This window comes from Leptonychotes weddellii, chromosome X (genome assembly GCF_054177405.1).
Source record: "Leptonychotes weddellii isolate Sample4059 chromosome X, ASM5417740v2, whole genome shotgun sequence".
Lineage (NCBI taxonomy): Eukaryota > Metazoa > Chordata > Mammalia > Carnivora > Phocidae > Leptonychotes > Leptonychotes weddellii.
The window spans coordinates 79141973-79165605 of NC_138385.1; the positions used below are offsets into that span (position 1 = coordinate 79141973).

The following is a 23633-nucleotide window of genomic DNA, read 5'->3' on the forward strand; positions in this document are numbered from 1 at the left end:
CCAGAACAATTTAAAGGAAAACTGGTTAAGGTATTTTGGGGATGAGGGAACAAACAGACTTCAGAACTAATTTTGAAGCAACAGAGTAGAAAAAGGTATCTGCATTTGTTTGCTTGGGCAGAAACCATGTAGATATAAAGCTTGAATGAAAGATCTCAAACACTAACCTCTATCTATTGTCACTGTTGGGAGATCTTAATATATTTTTCAGCAAAATGTTCTATCACCACTTAAAACACCCCCCACCCTGTAATTTAAATCAGGGGCAACAACTATAGAGTATCTTTACAAGGATCTTGCTCTAGGCCCCAGTTTCTACCATAACAGTCCTGATGACAGAGTGAAAATGAGAAGAAGAGAAGTATGTCATTAAATATGAGTTGTAATAGCAACAATGGATGTTTTTGACAGTGCTCTTTTTTCCAAATTATCTTTTTTTCAATAAGACAAAATGACAGGAAGAAAAAAAAAAATAGGTAAGAAGAGGAAAGCCTAAGGGCGGAAGAAAGGAGAAATGATTTTTGTGGGAAATTAAAAGGACAAAGTAGATGAAGTGTACTTAGATAAGTCTCACATGAAATATCTAAATATTAGCATTAGTTAATTTATAAAGACTAAAGTATTAACAGCACAGTGATCATGGCAAAAAAAATAATTCAAATTATAATGTGATCTGATCCAAACAAGATTCCAAGATTCTACATTACCTTGAAATAAGCATGGTTTTGTCCTACGTTGTGAAGAATGGCTTTCCTCCAAGTTGTTAAACCTTGAGGACTATTACTGAAGAGGATCCTTGGCTCCAAAAATATGACCTTGGTGTGACCAAGCTAATAATAAGAGGAAAAGAGAGAAGATACAATAGAAGTAATATTCTTTTAGCCCCTTCCAAATGACTAAAATTTTTTCAGCCTCATGGAAATTTCTAAAACATGAAGGGTTATCAGATGTTATGTTGTACTTAAAATAAAGGAAAATAGAATGGAATATCTAAAATGTACTCCTAAACCGAGGAAGGCAAGGGGAATAAGACAATTCTACGGAAGAAGTAAATCCAGGACAGAGAATCATGTAGGAGATCTTAGAGATCATCTATCCAACTATGTACAGGGTGTTACTGTGTGCTATGCAAAAGGAAAGAGTTCAAGAGTCCCCCAGCATGTGAAATAATGTGCCAAATGAGATTATCTAGGCATGTTTTTACTATTAGTCTTCTAATGCTTAATATGCTGATAAGGCACACTGTGCGTACCTCAGAATGGGGAGGTGGTTCACTGTGATTCACCGAGTTGCTTAGGTGCAGGACTCTTCCTCCTTATCCCCACACAAATCACTTCACAGAACTACTGTATCATGGAACAGTTTTTTGAAAATGCTGACATTATCCACCTCTCCCATTTCACAGGAAAGCAAACAAAAGCCAAGGGGAACTAGAACCCAAGTTTTCTGATTCCTTATACAGTACTCTTTACACCAGACCCTGCTTTCTTTATCTATGATAAATTATTTATTGTCTTGGGAAGTTTTAATATACCCTTATAATTATCTGAAGAACATGACTTGGGTAATTGGAACAATAAATTTCTAAACAAAGCTAACAGATGACGAAATGGTCAAGAAAGTCCTTCATAAATTAATGACAAACATTAAATGAACATTGTATTTAATCATTTCATGTTCCTCCAGCTTTACTTTTGTAAGAGAAACACTTCACAGTTCATTAACCTAAAGGACCTCAAAAATTTCCCATAAAATAATCCAATTCATCATTCTGATATCTTGGACTTTAATTCTTAACCAGTCTTAGTGTAGGGAAAACAGAAAGTAAATTTGATCTGAGGGTAACAGCAAAGATGGTGGAGGCAAACATATCTGGATATAAATTCTACCTAGGGCATTTAGTGCGTGTGTGAACTTGTATTAGTTAATCACTCACTCTAATCCTCCATTTCTTCACCCATCAACTGAGTTATTAGTACAGCTTTACAGAGTTGGTATAAGGATTAAATTAGATAATACATGAATAGCATTTAGCATCCCGCCTTACATACAGTAATTAATGATACTTATTATTAATGCAAAGTCTAAATTACTAAATTGCTCATCTTCTGCCTGTTAGAAAAAAATACACATGGTGTGAGTATGTGGTCAAATTTATATTACTAACTTTGACAAACACAGTTATGTAAGTAACAGCTAAAGAACTGTGTGCATATGTTCACCAAAATAGAGCTATAAGAATGTTAAGAGAAGCACTATTATAGTAGCTAAGAATCTGAAACAATCCAAATCCCCATCAGCTGTGTAATGGAAAAATGATGGTATAGTCACACAATGGAATACTACTCAGGAATGAGAATGAATACTCTGTCACCACATGTATCAGAATAGACAAAGCCCACAAACCTAATGATGAACAAAAGAAGCCAGACATAAAAGAGAACATATGCTTTGGTTACATTTATATAAAGTTTAAAACCAAAATTAACCTATGCCCTTAGAAGTAAGGATACTGATAACTCTGGGAGAGACACAGAGGGACTGGAAGTGTGGATGGGGAGGGTGGTTCTTTTGCGATGCTAGTCATATTCTGCTTCTTGATCTGGTTGATCTGAGTGTGAGTTACAAAGATGCTATCAGTCTATAAAGACTGAATGATACAGAAGCCATAGTATGTATCCTTTGAATGTATCGTATACTTCAATAGAAATTTTTAAAAAGAATAGCAAGTAATTTAAACGTAGGAAAAGCAGCAGGGTCCAGCTTATTTCAAGTCTGGAGCAGAGGAATGAACCTACTGATTTTCTGACTGTACTTGCCATCATTAAAGTGGATGAATCTCTTCTCTCTTAAGGCTATGAGCTCCTTCATAGCTAAAATATTTACAAGCATGATCATGGCCTGGAGATAGAGATGAGATTCAGTAAAACAGCACTGGCTTGAGTTAAATTACTGAGAATGCTGGGAAGAAAATTTCGTACACAAGTAAAGAGGATTCTTGCTGATTACGAAGCATGAAGTTAAGGCCTTCTGGGCTCTACCACAAAAGGAAAGTTAAAATTACATATTGCAGCTTTAGCTTTACTCATTTTTATTATACGAAGTATATTCTATAAAATTAGAATTTTCCGTATCTCCTTGCTATGTAAATTATGTGGTCCATTTCATACTGAATTATTAATTACCACTAGAATTCTAACAATGCAATATAATAGGACAAAAATACAATTTTCTCCATTTTCTTTAGTTTCTGTTAATGAAATCATTTAATTTCAAGTGGCCCCCATGGTACTGTATGTTTATAGAGGCTCTAATGACAATCTAGTATTGCTGGCACAACAATCTTGGATTTGTGAATTAATTCTAGGTAACAACAAATTTTTTTCAGCAGTCTTCATTTATGGTAGAGAAGTGGAACCAAGAAGATGGTAATTCAGTTAACTAAATATTGCAAGCAAAATCAGTTTTACTAACATAGGATATATACTCAACTATACACACACATATATATATACCCAACCAATTTAGAGTCCTCAAAATAAAAATCATATCCAAAGGAAATCATTACATGTGCAACACATTTTAGTGTCAGCGTGTTTCCTTCATTGACATGAAGAACAAATTCTCCCCTTTCTGGAGAACTGAAACCTGGCAGCCATGTTACTTCACATTCCAATGAAGAGTATGGTTCAACCGTGCCTACAGAGAATTTAGAAAAAACAGACATTGACCACATTTTAATTATATTCATTTTAATATCCAAAATAAGAGGTGGCATAAAAATATAATTACATTATCTATCAAATTATTTAAACTCTAAATATACGGAAACGCTGCATGAGAGATTATCAAATGAGTATAGACCTATAGAGTTCGATTAAAATCTAAAATGCATACTTTATTTTCCAATTTTATTAGGCAGATCAAAATATTTGACAAAAAGAATGCCGATATTTAGCAAAATGTCCCCTTCATATGCTTCCCAACACTGAAATAGTTATGTTAATACACTCATTCGGTTTTCAGAGGAAGGAATTACAATTACCAGAGGCTTTATTGTTTTTAAATTTGTTCACATCCCTAGAGATATCACCTCTGATGTAGCTATTAGTAATTAACAGATTTCTATAATTCAAATGTGTTGAGAGCCCAGGAGGTATCAGGCACATTTGGTATGAGCTGCTTCATCTGTTTAAATTCATCATTTCCTTTGGAGTAAGAAAATAATACTTGATGGAAAGAATGACTTAGAAATTCTATTCATCTTAGGCCAACAGAAGTCCACAGATCGGTACTCCATGGCTGCCTTAGCAGGCTGACGATGCCTTCACAGAGCAATGATCCCTCTAGCTTCCTATACTACTGTTCTTTACTATGTGGCTTTCCTCCATGTAGAAAGGTGTCATAGTGTCGTGGTTAAAAAAGCACAAATTCTAGGGTCGGAACCCCTGGTCCAATTTCAGCTCTGCCATTTACTACCTGAGACCTTGGACAATTTACTTAACATATGTCATACAGCCTCCTTAGACATAAACGGGGATAACAGTTCTATGTAACTCAGAGAATTGTAGTAGGGATTAAAGAAGCTAATACATGAAGAAGTACTTCAAACAGTGCCTGGTACGAAGGAAGATGGAGCTAAAAGAAACTTCTGTCCATACCTCATTAACAAGAAAAGCTGGGGAAAAGAGATTTCTAGATATGAACGTTGCTCCCCCAACAAAATGAGGGTCCTCTTGGAAAAGGGAATGGGTATCAGATATGGGCTTAGCAATATCTATTACAATAGGATATGGATATGAACAAATTATTATAGATGACATAACAAATACACAGTGGGCGCAGGTGGGGGGAGCCTAAATTAGCCCAAGAAAGTGGAGGAAACTTCATTATAAGAAGATGGCATTTGAATTGTGAAAAATGAGCAGAAGCTGCAGGAGGACAAAGCCTGGGGGAATATAAAAGTGAAGTGACCACGCTGGAAGAGAGTGGTGTGTCAAAAAGGCTGATTGGAACTTTGACAAAGTAGGTCCTGACGCGATCTATAAAGATTGGCAGGTACTAGACATGGCCAAGGGTGTCTTACTGGAAGACAGTGAGAGTGAACTGCTTGAAGACAAGTGTGAGGATTGAGCAGACTCGAGAGTTCAGTAAGATTAAAGACAACATGAATAAAAACACAAGCACAAACATGAACAGTACCTAATGAAAAAGTCAAATTAGAAGCCCAATTCTATCTTAGGAAACATCAATCCCACTCTTACACTCACCCCCCTACAATATCCAGGACCCAAACCCAAATCCAAAATACATCACACCTCAGAGAGAAAGCACAATCACAACATAAAATTTAATTTAGAACTATTCACTTTAGTTTACAAAGATATAGACAGTGACAGGATTAAACGTATTATTCAGGATGTAAAACCAATATAGCAAAAGGGATATAAGAAAAATAACATAAGAAAAAGTTATTTTCTGTTTTAACAAAGAGGCAAAAAAATTAATTATTATATGAACATTCAGAGCAATAAAAGGAAGATGACATAAGAAAAACCCATGTATATAATATAAATTATGCACACTTTCTTCAATGCTATATGAAATAGATTTGAGTACTTTATTATTTGTGTTCTAAAAAATTCAAAAGTACTTAAAGCCTAACGGTATTACTCAAAAACATTGTATTTGGAATTAAATGTCTTTGTGTTTTGTGCTTTGATTGAAAAATGTAGCAGATGTTATGAACCACCAAAGAAACTGAAACACTAAAATCACCCCTGTAAAAATAAGAATTCTCACAATTACGAGAAGCATAACCAGTGTTCTAGTTCATATTATAACTCCACTTCTCTTTTGTCAAGTCAAGCATCATCACTACATTTCCAAGGCAGGCAAAAGGGGAAAGTCCTACCCATTCAGCCCTGGTTAGGATGGAGAAATACAAGGAAAAGAGCCAAGCACTGTACTTTCCAGACACGCTCGATGCCTTATCATGTGCTTAATCAAACCTATAAAGAATACAGATAATATAACTACCACAATGTGATGACTGTTCAGAATCTCTGAAATGTGCAGAAATATTTTCTCTCCCTTCCCTGATTATTCACTCAGTTTTTCTCTAGTACCGAGGCAGGACTCAGCCTTACCAGTATTAATAACAAAAAAAAAGAGCCTGGTAAAATGAATCTGCCAGATATTGATGGAAGTATAACTTGGATGCTTAATAAATGATAATCTGGGATTTGTTAAATCAATACATGTTAATAAAAAGATTAAATATGGTTATATCAATGACTTCCAACCCTAATGAAGGTACAGTACTACTTTACCACCGTATAGATCCACAAATATATCCATACTAAAATTAAGTGAATTTAAATTAATACTGAAGCTGGTTTGTAACACTCCCTGTTACAAACACCGGTAGACTTACATAAAAATCATGATTTGGAAATGACCGATACTCACAAGAATATAGACCTATGGCAAGATTTCTACAAACCAGTACTTCTCTGTGATCTGAAATATAGTCTATTTAGATCCCAAATGATGAATATTCCTAAATTAGAAATAAAGAGGGAAGAAGGGGAAGGAAGAAGGGAAGAGTGTGGGGAAGGAAGGAGGGAAGGAAAAACAGAGAGAAGTAAGCAGGGCACAAGAAATTGATAGTAGGGATGGCTGGCTAGATGCATGTGAGGCTATTCCCACTCTGAGGACATTTTCAGGGAAAAAAGAAGTCCAAACAGAATAAGCAAATTTTCATAACCAAATAGCTATCTATTTCTTTGACAACTACTCTTTGCCAGTCTTTACGGAAGGACTTTTCCATACATTTAATCTTTATGAGATATATTAGTCTCTCCATTTTACAAATAAGGGAACTAGTGTTATAGAGTACTTTTCTCAAGATCACAAACCTAGCAAGAAGCTAAGACTAGTTTTGAAATCAGGTTTATCTAACCCCAAAGTTTGTTTTACTTCCCATTCATGCAGAAATAGATTTTAGCTGATTATAAAACACCACATGAGTCACTGCCGATACAAAAATCCAGATCCTTCCAGCTAGCTGAAAAGGGATAACATGTACATAAAATGAAGATACTATATAGATCATTCAACTTTTTTTTTTTTTTTTTTAAAGACAGAGAACGCATGCAAGCAGGAGCAGGGGGTGGGGGGCGGAGGAGGGACAAAAGGAGAGGGAGACAATGTCACGCAGGCTCCACACTCAGCAAGGAGTCCGATGCGGGGCTCAATCTCATGACCCTGAGATCAAGACCCAAGCCGAAATCAAGAGTGAGACACCTAACCCACTGTGCCACCCAGGTGCCCCTTCATCATTCAACTTCTAACTTGCCATCTTATTTCTTTAAACGATAGCTTCTGTCCTAGTGAGGTCCTCACAGCACATCACAATGATGTCTGCTGAATTTGACAGGCTACTGGGTTAACACTTTAGCAGTTACCAGGGCTCAGTTTTGTGGCAGGCACATCATGTGGAATTATAGATTCTGGGGAATGGCTAAAGAAGGTTAACAGGACACTTAACAAATATATGGAACCACCAAAAACAGTTAATCGGAGAATATTTTCTATTAATTAAAAAATTACTTGTTTAAATGACAGTTTTAAGTTTTTAATTTTATTAACTGGATTTTATTACCTGTATTAAATATTGATTATAAAGAATTGGTGGATGCTTCTAAAATGATTCACAATCTAACAAAATAGAAGTCATTCTGAATCATATCTTATCACTGTTATCAAACAAAAACTAAACAAAACAATACTGTGTTCATCAGTATCTGTGAAGATTTATTTTGTCAACTTGGCCATACCTGGCCAAGCTATGGTACCCAGTTGTTTGGTCAGTCTAGATATTGCTGTAAAGGTATTTTTCAGATGTGATGAACATTTAAATCAGTAGACTCTGAGTAAAGATTACCTTCCATAATGTAAAAGGGTCTCATCCAATAAATTGAAGGGCTAAAGAGAAAAAACTGAAGTCCTTTTGGATTCAAGACTGCAACATCAATTCCTTCCTGGGTCTCCAGCCTGCCAACCTACTGGAGTGCCCAAACAACTGTATGAACCAATTCCTTAAAATCAATCTCCTCCCTCCCTCTTTCCCTCTCTCCCTTTCCCTCTCTCTATGTATTTCCTATTGCTTCTATTTCTTTGGAGAACCCTGACTAATACAGGATCCATATTTTCAAATCAAATTTACATATTTATGTATGTAAATATAAATGCCCCAATGACCATGTCTGATTTGCTTCAATTTTTAGCACCATTATACATTTCATACTCAATAAATGATTACTGCCTGAGCACATTAATAAATGAGTGTCTAAATCAAACAAATAGAACAAACTATTACCTTTAGCTGGACAGATGGAAAATGCCATTCCTCTTTTTGTGGTTACTGGTTGCCATTCAAATTTGGCAAAATAATTCTGATGATTATACAACCCAACTGTCCCCATAAAACACGTTTTCATGGAGTAGCCTTGTGGTCTCAATACTAGCTCATTAGAAGAGAGCTCAAGCTTTACTGGCATGACAACTGCCATCACTAGGATATGGCCACCAGGTATATTGTTCACTGTAAAGGTGAAAGACCTGTAACACAGCAAAAGCTGTCAAACTTAACTGAAAATAGCTATTTGCAGGTACAGAATTCAGTTACAAATAAAAATGCAATATTATTGATTAACACCCACAATTAGTAAGCAATACATCAAAATATTTATGGCAGGCTACCACTGAAATATCAAACTACAAATCTACAAATTGATGTACATATAGTTTCTATGTTTGAGGACCAAACGTAACATATTCTACAATTACAGAGTCAAAAAAATACATATTCTACAAAGGGACACTGATTCTAGCATATAGAAATTCAAAAATAAATCCTACTTCCAAAATTTTCCAATGGTGGGAGATTCAAATACCATTGAAATATAAGTACTAGCTGTAGGTGGAATCACATATGAAAATTGGTTGGTTTTTTGAAGTTCTTCCAAATTAATATCTAACTGGATCAAAATATGCATAGGTAGCATATTAATAACATGCAGTAGACGAGTATTTGTGGAGTTCACACAAACATCACCAAAGTTAAGGACAGAGGGCCCTGAAAAAATGAAAAATGATTAAGTTTAGTGTTGGCAAACGTATTCAGTAATTTTAAGTTTCCATACTATATTTTCACCAATTAATTTATAAAAAATGGTACTCAGAAAAATATTTCTTATAATATCAGAAGTTATTAACTAAGATTTTTATCAAAATGCCCATAATTTGGTGTTTGGAGATTATTGGCTAAAATTCAATATAAATATATCCTAATTATATGGAAAATGATATTGAAAAATTATTAGTACTCATAACTCATTTTAGTACACTAATTTGCATACTCCAACACCTTCTCCACTTCCATCAATACATTTATGTTCATTTACCCAGAACTTACAGAAATTGGTAATTTTCCCATTGCTCAGTACTTAAGTTTTCCCTTTTATTTTTTTTAAGATTTATTTATTTACTTTAGAGAGAGAGAGCATGAGTGAGGGGAGTTTTAAGATTTCCCTTCTAAATGACAGAAGTTTTTATATCATACAATTTTAATAATTTTAGGTCTTCTACATCTTTTAACAGCTTGATTTAATAGTAACTGATATACAATAAGCTGCACATGTTTAAAGTGTAGAATTTCCTAAATGTTGACATATGCATACACCTATGAAACCAACACCACAAGGAAGAGAGTGAACATTCATCACTCCAAAGTTCTCTTGTGCCTCTTTATATTCTCTCCTTCCCATCATCCTCAGTACTCCCCCTTCCCAGACCCCCACTCAAATGCTTTATGTCACAGTAGATCAGTTCACATGTTCTAGAGTTTTTTAAGAGTGGAATAATGTAACATGTGCAGTTTGGCTCTGATTTCTTTAGCTCTACAAATTCCCTGGAGATTCATTCAAGTTGTGTCAAGTGTCAGTAGTCCATTCTTTTGTATTACAAAGTGGTAGTCCATTACAGGTGAATGTCTCTTCACTTGTTAAATGAAACTTGGATTGCTTCTAGGTACTGGCTACTACAATTAAAGCTGCTAAAATATTTGTGCACAAATATTTGTTTGAACACATGATTTCATTTCTTTCAGACAAATATCTAGGAGTGGAATGCATGGATCATATGGTAAATGCATGTATAAATGTATAAGAAACTGCCTGTTTTCAAGTGGTTGTGTAATTTCCCAATTCACTGGCAATGTATAAGAGTCCCAGATCCCTCACATCCTTGGCAACAATTGAAATGGTGAGTTTCTGGTTTGTTCATTTTGTTTTGTTTTGTTTAACTTCAGCCATTTTAAGAGATTTACAGTAGTATCTCGTTGCGGTTTTATTCTGTTTCCCTAACAACTAACAACATTGTGCATCTTTCTATGTGCTTATTTCTCATGTGTATATCCTTGTTGATGAAGTATCTGTTCAAATCCCTTTGCCCATTTTTTAATTGGGTCATTTGTTTTCCTAATATTGAGTCTCAAAAGTTTTTGTTTTTGTTTTTTTTAAAGATTTTATTTATTTATTTGAGAGAGAGAATGAGAGAGAGAGAGAGCACATGAGAGGGGGGAGGGTCAGAGGGAGAAGCAGACCCCCTGCTGAGCAAGGAGCCTGATATGGGACTCGATCCCGGGACTCCAGGATCATGACCTGAGCCGAAGGCAGTCGCTTAACCAACTGAGCCACCCAGGCACCCGAGTCTCAAAAGTTTTATACACATTATGGTTGCAATTCTTTCATGAGATACATAATTTGCAAATATTTTCTATCAGTCTATTCTTGTTTCTCTGTGCTAATGTCTTCCAGCCCCTTACAAAAGAGAAATAGCAATATATTCAAAAAGTATAGCAGATTTTAGAGTAATACTTCTCTTCCATATTTCAAAAAATTTATTTCTAGACAAAATTAAGTGAACACAATCCACTGTACTCCTCTGCTAATTACAAATTAAAATGTTGACAAAAATCTATGAAATAAACATCAGAAACTTCGGAAAAGTCACAAGGAAATGGATTGTCTAGGAATTTTAGGAATAGAGAGATAAACCTGTAGTGAATTTTCCTGGGTTATCATCGTGGCCTGGGCATTAGAGTAGCCTGCAGCCCATTCTCTCCACCCAAAGAACTGGGAAGAGGGTGGCCCTCTGCGGCCAAACCCTTTTAACTATACCTGCCCTATTCCAGGCAAACATCATGGAAGAAGTTGATCCCCTCAACACTAGGTTCTCAGAAGACTGGAGTAGAGCCCCATCAATGATCCCTACCCTGCAGTAAGATGAAGAGAGACATCATTTCTTCCCTTCTCCACTAAAGAGGAAGTCCCTGTGGAGTTGCTGGGGTTGAGCCCTGTCAACCATATCTGCCCTGCATGAAGGCTGACAGAGGCAGTGCCCCTGTCCCTCTGGACCATGTGCCTAAGAGACTGTAGGGTAGAGTCCTATTGACTACCAGCACCCGGCACTAAGAGGAACAGCAGTAACATCCCTCCCCTCCACTTGGCACTGCAGTGTATGAAATAAAGGCCTGCGGACCAAGGCTGCCCTGTATTAGACAAATGTCAGCAAACAGATGCTGCCCCTACCTCCCTACTATCACAGTGGCCACTCCACACCTCACTAAACAAAAGCAGGCAAATAACTGACACCCCTCCCCCCCCCACCTAAAAAGTAGGGGGAGGGACACAGAGAGGTGGGAGTTAGCCAAGGACCTATTTTTAAATATGTGAATGAAGCTGTGGTCATATGTTGAACAGCCCATGTGTGAAATCTATCAGAACCAACACAGCAAATGGATTAAGAACAGAACTACAGGGGCGCCTGGGTGGCTCAGTTGGTTAAGCAACTGCCTTCGGCTCAGGTCATGATCTCAGGGTCCTGGGATCAAGCCCCACATCGGGCTCCCTGCTCGGCGGGAAGCCGGCTTCTCCCTTTCCCCCACTCCCCCTGCTTGTGTACTCAATCTCTCTCTCTGTCAAATAAATAAATAAAATCTTTTTTAAAAAAAAACAGAACTACAATGTGAAATAATGCCTGCGTTTCATATAGTCTTCTGGGGAGCATACAAAAAGGGAAAACCAGCATAGTACCACAAACGCTTTGAAAATTAAATTGACACTTGTTACCCAGCACACAAATGTGGACTACAATGTATATTCCAGAGCTAAATGGATCATCTGCATCCTAAAATAGATTAGTTAAATAGTAAACAAAGTCTCATAATATAGTACTCAAAATGCCCAAGGTATAAACCAAAATTACTCATCATACCAAGACTGAGATGACAGAGATGATCAAATTGCTTGACAAAAGTTTTAAAGAAGCTATTATAAAAATGACCAAATAAGCAATGATGAATACTCTTGAAATAAGTAGAAAAACAGTTTCAGCAAAGAAAGAGAATATCCAAAGAAGAACTAAATAGAAACTCTAAGATTAAAAAATACAGGAAGTAAAATAGAAACCTCTTGAGTATGCCCTTTAACAGAATGGGAGGACAGAAGAAAAAGCTGGTGAACCTGAAGAAATATCAACAGAATTTATCCAATCTGACAAACAAAAAGAAAACAGATTGAAAAAAATTAAGAGTCTCAGAGACCCATGGAACAAAAGCAAAAGGTCTAAAAATCATGTAAGTGGAGCCCCAGAATGAGAAAGTAAAAGATGGAGGGGACTGGGAAAATATTTGGGAAAAAATGACAGCTGAAAAATGCCCAAATGTAGCAAAAAAAAAAAAAGTAAAATTTCACATTCTAGAAGCTCAGTGAAACCCGAACAGAACAAATCCAAAGAAAGCCATGCCCAGACTTTTGAAAACTTTTTAAACTTTTGAGATAAACTTGAAAGTAAAAACAAAGAATCTTGAATAACATTCCACAGTCTTGATATAACAACATTTATATCAAATGTAAATGACACAAATGCACCAATTAAAAAACAGAGATTGTCAGAATGGATGAAAAAGTACTATATGCTGCCCACAGGAAACTTACTTCAAATACAATGACATAGGTAAGTCAAAAGTAGAAACAAGTAAAAAGATAAACAATGCAAAGGCTAAACAAAAGAAAGCTTTGGTAGCTAGATCAATATCAGACAAACTACATTTCAGAACAAAGAAAATTACCAGGGACAAAGAGGGACATTACATAATGATAAAAGGGACCATGAAGGCATTACAGTCTTAAATGTGTATGTACCAAACAAGGGAGCTTCAAAATATGTGAAGCAAAACAGACAGAATTAAAAGGAGAAATAATAAAATCTATAATCACAGTTTGGGATGTCAATCACCTTTGTCAATAACTGACAGACTGTCTAGACAAAAAAGCAGTAAGGATTTAGTAGAAATAAATACCTTTAACTGGGATATAATTGACATTTAAAGAACACTCCATCCAACAATAGCAGAATACTTCTTTTCAAGTCACATGAACCTTCAACAAAAGGGCCCACATCCAGGATCACCCTTAACAAATCTTGAAAAATTTAAAAGAATTGAATACATACATGTGTGTACTTTGACCAAATGGAATCAAACTAGAAAACCATAGCAGAAAGAAAACCAAAAAATCTTGGAATTTAAGTAACACACTTCTAAATAACTGATGAGCCAAAGAGAGTATTTCAAGGAAAATTAGATAACACAGTTGACCCTTGAACAATAGGGGTTTCAACTGCATGGGTCCACTTATATGCACCTCCACCCCAATAAACATGTATTTTATATTAATCACCAAATAACTAGAAGCAAAGGGAAGGCTGAGGAAAGATGCAGAGAAAGCTGGAACAGCAAGGCTTTTGCCTGATCCAGACACTCCTCACAAAGGAATTGGCTCTGGGGAGGGATTCTCACCAAAGCAGCAGAGCCCTTCACTAGTGGGAGTTGAACAAGGACCACTGAATGATAACCCACCTTCCACCCCTGGATCAAGGGGTCTGGGAGAACATGGATGTGTGTGTGGGGGGGAGGCAGGTCAGAATAGCCCCCGGGAGAAGCCCAAAGTGGACAACGGAGAGGGGCACTGTACATGGTGCTGAAAGTGCTTCCAGGTGGGCAGTTCATACTGTCAGGTAACTGGCTGCTCAACACTTGCCAGCATTTCCTGAAAGCAGAAACTGTGTTAGAACCCCATAAGAGGGTTCAGATAAAGCAAGTGACCTACAGAAGTGGATAAAGGTGATCGGCCTCTCCTGGTTCTCTGAATTCCCCCAGATTCCACTTGGAAGGAGGCTTCCCACATTCCTGGGTAGAGGAACAAGAAGCAGGTGTCACTCCAGGATCCAGCTTTGCGAACTTTGGGTGGGGACAAGGAGATGTGGGGTGCTTCATTCTACTACTCTACTGTACAGTAAATGTATTTTCTTATGATTTTCTTTTTTTTTTAAGATTTATTCATTTGAGGGGCGCCTGGGTGGCTCAGTTGGTTAAGCGACTGCCTTCGGCTCAGGTCATGATCCTGGAGTCCCTGGATCGAGTCCCGCATCGGGCTTCCTGCTCGGCAGGGAGTCTGCTTCTTCCTCTGACCCTCTTCCCTCTCGTGCTCTCTGTCTCTCATTCTCTCTCAAATAAATAAATAAAAAATCTTAAAAAAATTTATTCATTTGAGAGAGAGAGCACGCATGAGCAGTGGGGAGTTGCAGAGGGAGAGGGAGAGGCAGGCTCTCTGCTGAGCAGGGAGCTCCACATGGAGCTCCATCCCAGGACCCTGGGATCATGACCTGAGCCAAAGACAGACACTTAACTGATTGAGCCACTCAGGGGCCCCATGATTTTCTTAGTAACATTTTCTTTTCTCTAGTTTACTTTATTTAAGAATACAGTATATAGCACATATAACATACAAACTATGTGTTAATCAATTGTTTATCTTATCAGTAAGGCTTCCAATCAACAGTAGGTAGTTAACTTCTGGGGGAGTCAAAAGTTATACACAGATTTTCAAACACATGGTGTGTGTGTGAGGGGGTGGTTTGGCATCACTAACCACGTTGTTCAGGGGTCAACTGTATACTGAGCTAAAAGAAAATGAAAATATTTAAGAATATGTTAAGATATAGCTAAAGTACTGTTTAGTGAGAAATGCATAGCACTAAATGATTATATTAGAAAAAAAAAAAAGGGTAGGGGCGCCTGGGTGGCTCAGTCGGTTAAGCCTCTGCCTTTGGCTCAGGTCATGATCCCAGGGCCTGGGATCAAGCCCCACATCAGGTTCCCTGCTCAGTGGGGAACCTGCTTCTCCCTCTCTTCCCCACTATGCGCTTTCTCACTATCTCTGTCACTCTCTCTCAAATAAATAAATAAAATATTTAAAAGGAAAAAAAAGAAGGGTATAAATCAATAATTTAAGCTTGTACCTCAAGAAATTAGAAAAAAAAAGAGCAATCCAAAGGAAATAGGAGGAAATGACAAATACAAGAAGTCATTAAAATTAAAAACAGAAAAACTATAGAGAAAATCAATGAAACCAAACGCTGGTTCTTTGAAATGACCAATAAAGTTGATAAACCTCCACTGAGACTGAGAAAGGAAAATAACAAGAAAAACATAAATTCTCAATATTAAGAAGAAGAGAGGCTATATCACTACAGATGTTTCTAACCTAGACAATAAAGGGATAATTTGGGAATGCTATGAACAATTCTATGCACATAAATGGGATATCTTTATGGAGGGGATCAATTCCAGAAAAACCACAAACTACCAAAACTCTCCTAAAATGGCATAGATTATCTGAATGGTCCTACAACTATTAAAGAAATTGAATTTGTAATTAAACATCCTCTGAAAATGAACTTTCCTTTCCCAGATGGTTACTATGAAGAACTCTAACATTTGAAAAACAATTCAACATAATCTCTTTCAGAATATAGTAAAGGAATGAACATTTCCTAAATCTCTGAACTCAGTTTATCAGGCCAACATTACATTACAACAAAGATAGTAAAAACGAACTTTAAAAAAGCAAAACTGCAGACTAATATGTTTTATGAAAACAGATACAGAATTCTAGATTCTGATTTAACAATACTGTTGAAGTAGACATAAAGGAAGTTGGGGAAGAAGCTGAGACAAATACTGTAGAGAAAAATACAGGTTGTGAAAGAGGAAGGGAAAGAGAAATTGAGATAGAAAGTGTGTGTAGAGGGGCGCCTGGGTGGCTCAGTAGGTAAAGTGTCTGACTCTTGGTTTCAGCCCAGGTCATGATCTCAGGGTCGTTAAGATCAAGCCCCCAGTCGGGCTCCATGCTCAGTGCGGAGTTGGCTTGAGATTCTCTCTCTTCCTCACCCTCTGCCCCTCCCCCCTGCCCAAGCTCTCTTAATTAATTAATTAATTATTTTAATTTAAAGAGTGTGGCTAGAGAAACCTAATTTCAAATCCGCTCCTTTCCACTAAATACTGAGCAATTTGATTAAGGTTTATCACCTCTCTGGGCTTCACTTTACTCATCTCTAAAATGGAAGTAAAAGCAATTACCTTATAAGTTGCTTACATCATTTGAAGGATTAAATAAGATCATGTTTATACATTGCTTAACACAATGTCTGGCTTATATAAGTGGTAACTTAAAACCAAAGTGACTGGACATTTGCTGATGAAGTAAACAATACTCCCTGCACAACATCCAATGTAACCCAGACTCTATAACAGTTCTCTTTCCTTTTTTTTTTTTTTTAAGATTTTATTTATTTGAGAGAGAGACCACACATGCCCGAGCATGAGAGCACAAGGAGGGGGAGCAGCAGAGGCAGAGAGAGAAGCAGACTCCCCACTGAGCAGGGAGCCCGATGTAGCACTTGATCCCGGAACCTGGAGATTATGACCCGAGCCAAAGGCAGCTGCCCAACCAACTGAGCCACCCAGGCGCCCCTCTACAACAGTTTTCACTAACTGATTCAATTAATCTCCAAATCCTCCACTATGTCTCTTGACAATCACTTTTTTTTTTTTTTTTTTGAGAGAGAAAGAAAGAGAGAGAGGAAGCGGGAGAAAGACAGAGAGAGAGGGAGAGAGAGAATCTGAAGCAGGCTCCAAGCCCAGCGTTGGAGCCCGACGTGGTGCTCGATCTCACGACCCTGAGATCATAACCTGAGCTGAAGAGTCAGATGCTGAACGGACTGAGCCACCCAGGGGTCCCCACTTCACTTTTCTAAAATATAAATACAGAGCAAAATTTTCTGAAATTGTAATCTCCATTGATCGTGCCAGTCCCCGTTCTGTGCAGAGGCTCAAAAAACACCTTCAAGGTATAAAACTGAGAGTGATACAAAATTCCCACCATCGCTGTTGCTGACCTTGTAAACTCACACAGGGACCCCGTCCCCAGAGAAAGGGTCATTATTAAAATACTCAGGACACCAGGTGAAGAAGGGAGAGAAGCTGGTGGAGGAGTTGTAGAAGAGACACTGGACATTGCCTTCTAACTTTGCTCCTTTTGAATCTGTATAGATTTGCTTATCTGATTAATCAGTCACCAATTTGGAAGACACAGGGCATGTAACACCCAATAATGAAAGTAAGTCCCTGGGACTATAAACCCCGGTACCCATCACATGCCTGGCACAAAAGTGAGGCACAGTAAATGACATTTAACCTGAAATGAACTGCATCCACAACTCCAGACAGGCAATGAACTAATGAGTTCCCAGTCTGCCATGCCCAAGGGCCTCACTGTCACTGTGTGGCAGGGAGGTTTAGTTCTAGTGCTCTTACAGCACAGAATCCTATTTCCCATTCAGAACCTCAGTGAATGGGGGGAGATTCCAACTCTTTTTGCCAGTCCATGTCACCCGCTTTCCCCAGAAGCCAGATCCTGGTTTGGGCACTTCCCACAGTCCTCACTGATCTGAGACTTGGCCACTGACTAGCCAGACCAAGCCATCACCACCCAGCTATTTAAGCACTTCCCACTGTGTTGCCTCTGACCTTGCACCTTTAGTCTGGATAACAAAAGAATTGGTATTTGGTGTTTTGTGCACTGAGTTCTCCCTAGAGGGAGAATCAGCACATCCATACCAATTAATCATCTTCTGCCCACATCTTCCTCAGGGCCACCCTAATCCTGCCTAGAATGAAATACAAACTTCCTCTGCAGACTAGTATAGACTACTATTTCTTTAACCATAATCATCTTTTAATAGTGAAAATGACCTAGGGAGGGATACTGTTTAACACCTCCGCAAGGGAACTGTCACTTGTTTTTTTTTTTTTTTAAAGATTTTATTTATTTATTTAGGAGAGAGCGAGCAAGTGAGAGAGAACGAGCAAGGAAGGAGGAAAGGGAGAAGCAGACTCCCCGCTGAGCAGGGGGCCCAATGCGGGGCTCGATCTCATACTCCAGGATCATGACCCAAGCCGAAGGCAGACGCTTAACCGACTAAGCTACCCATGCGCCCCTGTCACTTGTTTCTTAACTCATGCCTAGGGATGTTGTCAAAATTATAATTATCTCAACGGCAAACATTCAGATAAGGTCAACATCATGACCTGAGGTTTCAATACTGATTGGGACAAGCAAGAGATCCAGAAGAAAGACAAAGAGGGTCTTAATAAAATCTGATTTATATCCATAATAACCAAAGCAACCTTGAAAAAGGAGCAAATTTGGAGGATTTACACTTAACCGATTTCAAAACTTACTCTAAAGGCACAGTACCAAAGACAGTGTAGAACTGTCATAAGGACAGACATACAGATCAACGGAACAGAACTGAGACTAGAAATAAAGCCTGATATATATGGTTGATTGATTTTCAACAAGCGTGCTAAGGCAATTAATTCAATGAGGAATTATAGTATTTTCAACAAATGTTGCTAAGACAATTGAACAGCCACATACAACAATATGAATTTAGACTCTTAACTCACAACATACATAAAAATTAACCCAAATAGAATTGTAGTACTAAATGTAAGATCAAAAATTATAAACATTTTAGAAGAAAACAAGAGAAAATGTTTGTGACACTGAGTTAGCTACAGATTTCTTGGGTATGAAATCAAAAGCATGATCTACAAAAGAAAAAAAATTACAATAAATTTTTTTTAAAAAACGATAAATTCAATTTCACTTAAAGTAAAAACTTCTGTGCTTTAAACAACACTATTTAAAAACTAAAAAACAAAAACAAGCCACAGACGTTGGAAATCATATATCTGATGAAGGACTTGTATCCAGAATATATAAACAATACTTACAACTCTGCAATAAGAAGGCAAATGTTCAAATTAAAAATTGGGCTAAGGGGGCGCCTGGGTGGCTCAGATGGTTAAGCGTCTGCCTTCGGCTCAGGTCATGATCCTGGAGTCCCGGGATCGAGTCCCGCATCGGGCTCCCTGCTCGGTGGGGAGTCTGCTTCTCCTCCCTCTGACCCTCCTCCCTCTCCTGCTCTCTGTCTCTCATTCTCTCTCTCTCAAATAAATAAATAAAATCTTTAAAAAAAAAAATTGGGCTAAGAATTTGAAAGACACTCCTCCAAAGGAGATATACATTTATGTCAATTTAAATGCATGAAAATATATTCTACACCCTAGTCACGAGGAAAATGCAAATCAAAACACAGTGAGAACATTTCACACCACCAGGACGGCTATAATCAAGAAAGACAGAAAATAACATCTGCTGGTGAGAACGTGGAGTAATTGTAACCCTCGTGCACTGTTGGTGGGACTGTAACTTGGTGCACTTTGGAATGTTTTTGGCAGTTTCTTGAAATGTTAGACAGGAATTTACCACACAACTCAGCAATTCCACTCCTAGGAATCTAACCAAAAGAAATGAAAACATATGTTCAAAGAATTATATGCGAACATTTATAGCAACATTATTCACAATAGCCTCAAACTGAAAACAGCTCGTGTCCATCAACTGGTAAATGGATAAACAAAATGTGGTACTCCCATAAAATGAAATGCTATTTAGACATAAAAAGGAAGAAAATATTTATACCTATTTATACCTATTGGATGAACCTCAAAATCATTATGCTAAGTAAAAGCTGCAATATATGAAAGACCACATATTGTACGATTCCTTTTACATGAAATGTTCAGAAGAGGCAAATCCACAGTGAGAGAAAATTGATTAACGGTTGCCTGGGGCTTGGGGTGGGATTTGGGAGTAAGTACATATGGTCCTGAGGGTGATTGGCAGCATTCTAAAATTGAATTATGATGATGGTTGCATAATCCCATAAACTTACTAAAATTCACTGACTTGCATTCTTTAAACAGGTCAATTTTATGGAATATAAATTATGCTCCAATAAACCTGTTAAAAAAAACAAAGGCTTTAATAGCTTCTGATATATTCTTACCGACAATTACTTGATGAATTTGCTTTGGTGTCAAAATTAAGCTGCAATCATGTTTTTCATGGGGCGTGGATGGGTCCGATTTAAGTCTTTTGAGAACCTGTGGGAAAATGTTACTCCAAGATTAATATTCAATATTAGCAAAAGATATTTTAAGAATTTTCATGACTTAATGGAATGTAAAATATTGCACGTGCCTTTCTTCTCAGAGCTTTCATCTCCTTGGATTCTATATTTCTGGTATTTAGTAATTGGTTAGGTTTAATCAGACACTTTGCTGAATATAATTCCTCTTCTATTTCCGTTTCGGAGAGTGAAGGTGACTTTAGACCAGACGCTGGCTGTAATCCTATGTCTGTATCATTATATGAATCCATGCCTTCCCTATTGAAATCACAATAATAACTAATTGAGGCCAAGGGTTTTAGAAAATACACTGGCAAATCCCAACATTCCCCATTGCTCATGCTGCTGCTGACACACTCAGAACCACTTAGGAAGAATGAGGCCCTGATCTGCATAAAATTACCTTCTGCTGAGAAGACCCCATTCTCAAAGACCTCACCAAGGAAGTCAGGCCCACCCCACCACAACCAAGGACAGCTCACAATCAATGGCTGACAGCAGAAAGGAGCCCCTTTAAAAGAAAAAAAAAAAAAAAAGACAACCTCTTTGGCACAACGCAGGAACATCTACGTGGCATAATTTATGCTTCAAGAGACCCTAGGCATCAGGCTGAGTGTAAGCCTTACCTGAAACATATCATTTCTCAGTTCCCTCCCCTGCCCTATCATGCTTCCCTCATCTTGTCTCCCCTAAAAGAACACTGTGTTGGAACCCATCTCAAGAACTGCTTCTGGGGAAACAAAACAATGTTAAGACATTCCCGAACCAAAAGGAAAGAAGGAAATAACTGCAGTTAAAGGAGTTCAAGCTTTCGCTATTTTCATATATGAAAAGGTCACTTAATTCACTAAAAAGAAACTAAGGAGTAAAGAAAAAAAATCTGGCTCCGCAGGCACCACGATCCGTTTCATACTGTTTGAGGAGGTGACCTTTACCTCTCTGCTTGTTTCCGCAGGCGCGCACTTCTTAAATGTTTAATGTATCTTGCATAATAATTTTCATGTGCTTGCTTTTCAATTTTCTCAAATTTAGTATATGTGAAATCAGAATCCACATAGTTATACCTTGGAATCTTTGTGAAAATCGTCCTACAAGATGAGCAAGTTATGTCAATATTTAAATATATATATGCATTGATTCAGTCTTTATTGAGTGTCTCCTATGCTAGCGGCTAAGCACAGAATGGTGAAGAAGGCAGGTTCTAGTCCTTTCCCTCATATCCTCTTACATGGCAAGACATTATGACATACAGAACTAGAAGATCTAATTTTCTTCCTAACCTAATTAGAGAAAATTCCTAAGGTCACTGCCAAACAATGGTGCCTACTCTAAAACTACTCTTCAGGAATCAGTCAAGTAAGCAATTTGGAGAGTTATAGAGTGGGGCGCCTGGGTGGCTCAGTCATTAAGCGTCTGCCTTCGGCTCAGGTCATGATCTCAGGGTCCTGGGATCGAGCCCCACATCGGGCTCCCTGCTCAGCGGGAAGCCTGCATCTCCCTCTCCCACTCTCCCTGCTTGTGTTCCCTCTCTCACTGTGTCTCTCGCTGTTAAAAAATAAATAAAATCTTTAAAAAAAAAAATGGAGAGTTCTAGAGTTACACATGGGACTAGATCTGAATCTGATTAGTGTTTCCTAAGAGGTAGATACTTTCAAATGACTGTGACAAAAATTACAAAAGTATATATATATAAAATCATAAATCCTTTTGTTAAAACACATTACTTTTTTAACATCTCAGAGCTTATGAAAGAACCATCAATGGTAAATTGATAAAGAGAAACCAATCCATAAATGAAGTACATCTACTTTATATCTCATGATCACTCATCTGAGTTCATGCTCTTCCTTTTACCCACCATATTTTTCCATAAAAACAAAATGTACAATTATTCATATCTTCTGACCTTGGTCTGCCTCAATACTCAACAGATTTTATCAATCATTAAGATTCTTACCCTCAATAATTAACTCAAGTATGAATCTATTAGTCATACGGTCAAATGAAATTTAATATTTCTCCCTGTTTTCAACAAGTCCTCGATGGTTACAGTAAGATAACTTTAACTGAATGACACTCTTTATGAGAGGCAATAAGAGAGAAATAAATGCTTTGCTATTCAAAAACTGTTGTTGAAAAGACCCCCAAGAACCAAAGCAATCTTAAGAACAAACCTGGAGGTATCACAGTTCCAGATTTCAAGATAAACCACAAAGCTATAATAATCAAAAGAGTATGGTACTGGCAAAAAATAGACACATAGATCAATGGAAAAAATAGCCCAGAAATAAACCCATCCTTATACACTCAATTAATCTTCCACAAAGGGAGCAAGAACATACAATGAGGAAAAGACAGTCTCTTCAATAAACGGTGCTGGGAAACAGGACAGCTACACGCAAAAGAATGAAACTGGACCACTCTCTTACACCATACACAAAAATACTCAAAATGGATTAAAAATCTAAATGTGAGGCTTGAAGCCATAAAACTCCTAAAAGAAAACATAGGCACTAATCTCTTTGACATCAGCCTTAGCAGTATTTTTCAGGTTATGTCTCCTCAGGCAAGGGAAACAAAAGTAAAAATAAACTATTTGATTACATCAAACTAAAAAGCTTTTGCACAGTGAAGAAAACCATCAACAAAATGAAAAAGCAACCTACTGAATGGGAGAAGATATTTGGAAATGATATGTGCAATGAGGGGTTAATATCCGAATTATATAAAGAACTTATACAACTCAACAGAAAAAAAACCCCAAATAATCCAATTTAAAAATGGGCAGATGACTGGAATAGACATTATCCCAGAGAAGACATACAGAGGGCAAACAGACTCATGAAAATGTGTTCAACATCCCTTATAATCAGGGAAATAAAAATCAAAACCACAATGAGATGTCACCTTACGCAAGTCAGGATGGATAGTATTAAAAACACAAGAGGGGCGCCTGGGTGGCTCAGTCGGTTAAGCGGCTGCCTTCAGCTCAGGTCATGATCCCAGGGTCCTGGGATCGAGTCCCGCATCGGGCTCCGTGCTCAGCAGAGAGCCTGCTTCTCCCTCTGCCTGCCTGCCACTCCCCCTGCTTATGCTCTCTCTCTCTCTCTCACTCTTTCTGT

At 37.6% G+C, this 23633-nt stretch overlaps 1 protein-coding gene across 1 annotated transcript in view; it reads right to left on the reverse strand.

Annotated features, from left to right (window-relative positions):
- Positions 1-500: 500 nt before the first annotated feature.
- Positions 501-23633, reverse strand: part of LOC102733646 (cilia- and flagella-associated protein 47) — a 66680-nt gene continuing 43547 nt past the window's right edge. The window contains exons 11-17 of the mRNA XM_081809012.1: positions 21447-21599; positions 20583-20769; positions 20389-20485; positions 8926-9142; positions 8384-8625; positions 3569-3699; positions 501-830 (exon numbers count right to left, since the gene is read on the reverse strand). Coding sequence (XP_081665138.1) covers positions 699-830; positions 3569-3699; positions 8384-8625; positions 8926-9142; positions 20389-20485; positions 20583-20769; positions 21447-21599 — 1159 coding nt within the window. The 3' untranslated portion in view covers positions 501-698. The remainder of the gene's footprint in view (positions 831-3568; positions 3700-8383; positions 8626-8925; positions 9143-20388; positions 20486-20582; positions 20770-21446; positions 21600-23633) is intronic.